This window comes from Thalia democratica, chromosome 1 (assembly GCF_965202585.1).
Source record: "Thalia democratica chromosome 1, ktThaDemo2.hap1.1, whole genome shotgun sequence".
In the NCBI taxonomy this organism is placed as follows: domain Eukaryota; kingdom Metazoa; phylum Chordata; class Thaliacea; order Salpida; family Salpidae; genus Thalia; species Thalia democratica.
In genome coordinates, this window is record NC_139165.1 from 17,030,026 (window position 1) to 17,034,840 (window position 4,815).

The 4,815-nt window shown below is 26.5% G+C and overlaps 1 protein-coding gene across 1 annotated transcript; it reads left to right on the forward strand.

The window, feature by feature from the left end:
- The first annotated feature begins 3,452 nt into the window (after nt 1-3,452).
- Nucleotides 3,453-4,601, forward strand: LOC145834285 (uncharacterized). Its single transcript, XM_082941679.1, has 2 exons — nt 3,453-3,930; nt 4,204-4,601. Exons 1-2 carry the CDS (start codon nt 3,453-3,455, stop codon nt 4,599-4,601), a joined length of 876 nt encoding a protein of 291 aa, XP_082797805.1.
- The last annotated feature ends 214 nt before the right edge of the window (nt 4,602-4,815 follow it).

The window sequence follows — 4,815 nt, forward strand, 5'->3', positions numbered from 1 at the left end:
TGAAAAAAGTCACATCCAAGATAAGTATTAAAAAATTGCATAAACAAATAAAAATTGAGTGTTTTATAAACTTTTAGTTGATTAACAATTTGAAAATTACTTTACAAGTATCGTTGAAGTTATTATGAGGGTTAGATTAATAGTTCGATTCTTATTAAAAACTTTTTTGAAAAAAGTCACATCCAAGATAAGTATTAAAAAATTGCATAAACAAATAAAAATTGAGTGTTTTATAAACTTTTAGTTGTTAGATTAAGTAAATGGTTAAAATTCCTTTACAAAAAATAAAACGGATACAATGTTTGGTGAAATTTCAAACTTCGGTGAATAATGGTTATAAGCAAAATAACTATAAGTAACATTTGCACTGCTGAGCTTATAGTGACGTAAGGTTTGAAACGGTTGTTAAAAGAGTAGATAAATGTATATAAGCCTTAGCGCATTTGAATTTACAGCAATCTACTTTCGTACCGTACTGGTATTTGTAAGCTGTTACTAACACAGTTGTTTAAAAAATTTGAATATTTATAAATAATCATTTTTTAAAAACACAATTTAGCTTGAATTGAACCATAAAATCTTTAAACATTTACTTTTAAAATATAAGTTTTTCTTGCATCTTATTGCAAACAAAAGCGTACTAATAGTTTTCAAATGCTAGTTTAAAGCAGTTTAGAAATGATATCGTTACAAAATATGCATAGAACATTCTTCAACTGTTTAATGCATTTTAGTTATTTTAGATGATTTAACAAGATTGTCTTGAAGTTTTTTGCGAGGTTGAATATTTTAAAATGAACAACTAAATTTAATTAATCTCTATTGGCTGAAACTCATTCGTAAATCGTAACATAGTTTTTTACGCTTGTCTATTAGTAACTGATAAACTATTAAAATAAGTTTAGATTTTTTTTGTAAGATGGTTTACAATGAATATTGTTTCAAATAAAAATAGTGACTTAAACTGCTAAATAAAACAAAAATTTAGATGTAATATTTTAATTTTGTCATTAATTTTAGTTTCTAAATCGTTTTTCATTGGTATAAAAGTACTTAAAAGCGTATATTTGACATAGACCTTTATGTAGTTAATAGCAAAATGAAAAAAAAAATGGATATAAGTAAAAAAATGGTTTTCTTCTAATAATAAATGTGTTTAAACTAAAATTTTTAAATTAAGTCATTGAACAAGATAACCATACGTCCAAAAACATACCTGGTAAAATAAACATAAAAAACGCAAGTAACACTAAAACTTTGTTACAACTTTTTTATAGTTTTCAATGAGCTTAAGCTTCTACTGTGAGTTGTTCAGTGACGTAGCTTAATATCCTCGTTAAAATATTCAACAGACCTTTTTTATATAATAGCTCGTGTAAGCTAACTAGAATTTTTTGAAAGATTAGTTTTTGGATTTCAATCTCTACTTGTAAGTTTTTCTTAACATGGCTGGTTTGAATTATATGTGGATCTATGAAGCTATATTAAAAGCACAATATTTTTGTCTCTTTTATTTTTGTAGAATTAAACTTAAAGTCTCTCTTTGCATGCGTTTTACTGCAACCTTAAAAAAACTAACTTTTGTGTACTGGTTTAAATTGCTACAGTTTTAATTATGTTGCTTTTATAGAAAAAAGTATCGTTTACTACTAGGTGGTTTCAAATTTGAAATTTTGTTGTTTTAAGATAAAATTAGTGTAGTAATAATTTATTTTAGTGAGCTTTAACACTAGCTACAAAATAAAAAAAACTCTAATTCTAAATAAAACTAGTGGTTGTGAGCAAAAATTTCTAATAAACGAGATGTCATAAATAAAATATGTGTTAACTATTGTTAAATTTGGTATCGAATTATACATATTTTACTTATAAATTTGCCCTTATCAGTTAATCCTACATGCAGAAAACACTTACTAAAAAATAAACCTAAAAAAACTTGTTTTATAAACAAGTTTTCAGTTTATTGTATGACCTTATGATATGTAAATGAAATTAACAAAAACAAAGGGAATTTATAAGTAAAAGATTTTAAATGATTTTTTTTCGAATTATCTTTTTACTGTAAAAACAGGTAACTTAAGCTGTTTTAAATAGTTATTAAGTTTATGGGCTGTTTGTACATCATTTAAGCTCAATTAACTAAATTTTACTATTTAACTATAGTCAAAAAAAAACTTGATGTTTTTTAAAACACTTTTTATTAAAAAAACTGAACTTATGAAATATATTGTATAAAATATGTCTGGCTTAAAAAAAAACCAAAGGCAATGATTAAAATACATAAGTAACTCTTGAGTAATGCTTCGTTGTTTGCTTGCACTTTGTCAACTTCTTTTTGACGTAACGTATCAAGTTGGCATTGAAACTGTTTATTGCTAAATTCAAATAAGAAGGCTTTTTGAACGTTAGTATCAAATTTCTTCAATAAGATTGAAATTATTTTTATTTGGAGGTTGTTGTTAACACAGCTTGTTTAATGAAATAATTCAGACAATAAAAATGTACTGCAACAATTACTTTAAAATTAAAATTGCTTGAAACAATTAAAACTAGTTAAAACAGTTGAATACTCGATAGTTTATTAGTTAAACACGACAAGGTAAGTTTTTTAAAAGGTAGCAACATGATAAAAAAATCAAACAGTATAAAAAGTAAATGAAAAAAGAAACATTGAAAAGTTTTAAAAATTTTTAATAAAAAATTCATAACATTGTTTAAACAATTTTAATCAAAGTACAACACAAACCTTTTTTTTACATATTTAGCGAAGCCTGTAGATGCATTATTTTGGCAAAATTATTACCTTTTGAAAGTTAGTACCAGTTTAAGCTACCTGTTTCTACCAAATTAACCTTTTTTCCTGGTTATTAAAAGTAACATGATAAAAATCTACTAAGTAATGATTTTTTTTTCAAAATAGCTGATTAGTTTTTAATTTAAGCTTAGGAAAAAATAAAGAGCTGTAATGAAAAACTGTTTATTAATATTCTTAAAACTAATTGAAAGTTTATCGAACACTATATGACAAATAACACTAAAACTTAATTATGTGTATTTATTTTACTTAAACTAAATTTTCATGCAAAACTATAGTTTTAGAATACAGTTGTTAATAATTAAACATAGATAAAAATTTTTTGAAAACAAATACTAAGTTTTACTTTTGATAGAATATCTATTCAAAATCATCCATAATTTAAATGTAAAGTATGTTATAACATTACTAAGTTTATATAATGAGCTTACAGGTCCTTATCAGTACAGATAATTAAAACAACTGTTTTGTTTTTTAACTTCTGAAAAAGAAAATAACTACAATAAAAGAAGTTTTCTTTTAGCGTAATAATATTAATCCTGACCGGTTCTAATAAAAAATTAAGAAATCTGGCTAATTTGTGTTGTGGAGACTTGATCATCGACAGAATAATATTCCTTTTAGACCTATTCTGTCGATGATCAAGTCTCCACAACACAAATTAGCAAGATTTCTTAATTTTTTATTTGAACCAGTTTTAGCTTATTACTCAAGATTCGTTGTAAAAGACTCTTTTGAATTTATCGAAAAGATCAAACATGCTAAATCAACTAATACAGTTTTAACACCTTTTGACGTAAAGCAATTGTTCACAAATGTACCACTAGAAGAATCAATTAAGATAAGTGCTGACAAATTATATGAAATAAGTAAACCTAATTTAGAGAAGAATAATTTTATAAAGCTGATGAAAATAGCAACAAGTGATGTGCAGTTTAATTTCAACAATACAATTTACAGTCAGATAGACGGCGTAGCCATGGGGTCACCTTTGGGTCCTACTCTAGCGAATATTTTCATCGGATATTTAGAATCCAAAATTGCTGACGACTTGTCTTCACAAGTTGTCTACATAAGATACGTCGACGATTGTTTGGTCATATCCAAAACAGAAAGTGAAAATGAAGATATTTTTCAAAAATTAAACTATTTACATAAAAAGATTTCTTTTACTAAAGAAGTAGAAGAAAACAACCAGCTGCCATTTCTGGATATATTAATAATAAAAGATAAAACAAGCTTCTTAACGAATGTTTATAGGAAAACAACTTTCACTGGGCAATACTTACACTACCAATCGTTTTGTAGCAAGAAACGAAAAGTAAACCTAATCAAAACGCTGTACCATAGAGCATACAGAATCTGTTCGTAAGAATTACTTCATTCAGAGGTTGAGAGAATAAAAGAAATTCTAATAAAAAATGGTTACCCACCAGATCTGATTAAGAAGGTGATAAAATCACACCACAATAACATAAACCAACCTAGACTATTTGGACCGGAGAAGTTCCCAGCAATATTAAAACTACCTTATATTGGAGAAAAATCACGAGTATTTGAGAGCAAACTAAAAGACTTAACAAAAACATCCTACAATCAAGTGCTTCCAAGAGTTATATTTCTTTCAAAATCTTTATTAAAAGTGCAGTTGAAGGACCCGATACCAGACAAAGACAAAAGTTGTGTAGTATACAAGTTTAATTGCTCTTGCGAAAAGAGCTATATCGGGCAGACCTCTAGGCACTTAAAAACCAGGATAAAAGAACACTACCTGCTTGTGTATTGAAGTTCATCGAACAAGAACCTAAAATAAAGACAATAGCAACAAAAAACGCAGCAAAAAGATCTTCAGTTGCAGAACATCTAATAAATAATAGAGATTGTGCTAGGAAATATGACATATCCAGATTTAGAATAATCCATCATTGCAATAGTGTGTTTGATCTCGTGAAGTTGGAGGCTATCTCTATATTTTTGGAGAAACCAGAACTGTGTAAACA

Bases quoted from the DNA above. Each gene is read 5' to 3' on its own strand.
- LOC145834285 (XM_082941679.1), top strand. From the start codon at position 3,453: ATGATCAAGTCTCCACAACACAAATTAGCAAGATTTCTTAATTTTTTA. The intron at 3,931-4,203 runs GTGAAAATGAAG...TACTTCATTCAG, and splicing joins GGTCATATCCAAAACAGAAA to AGGTTGAGAGAATAAAAGAA.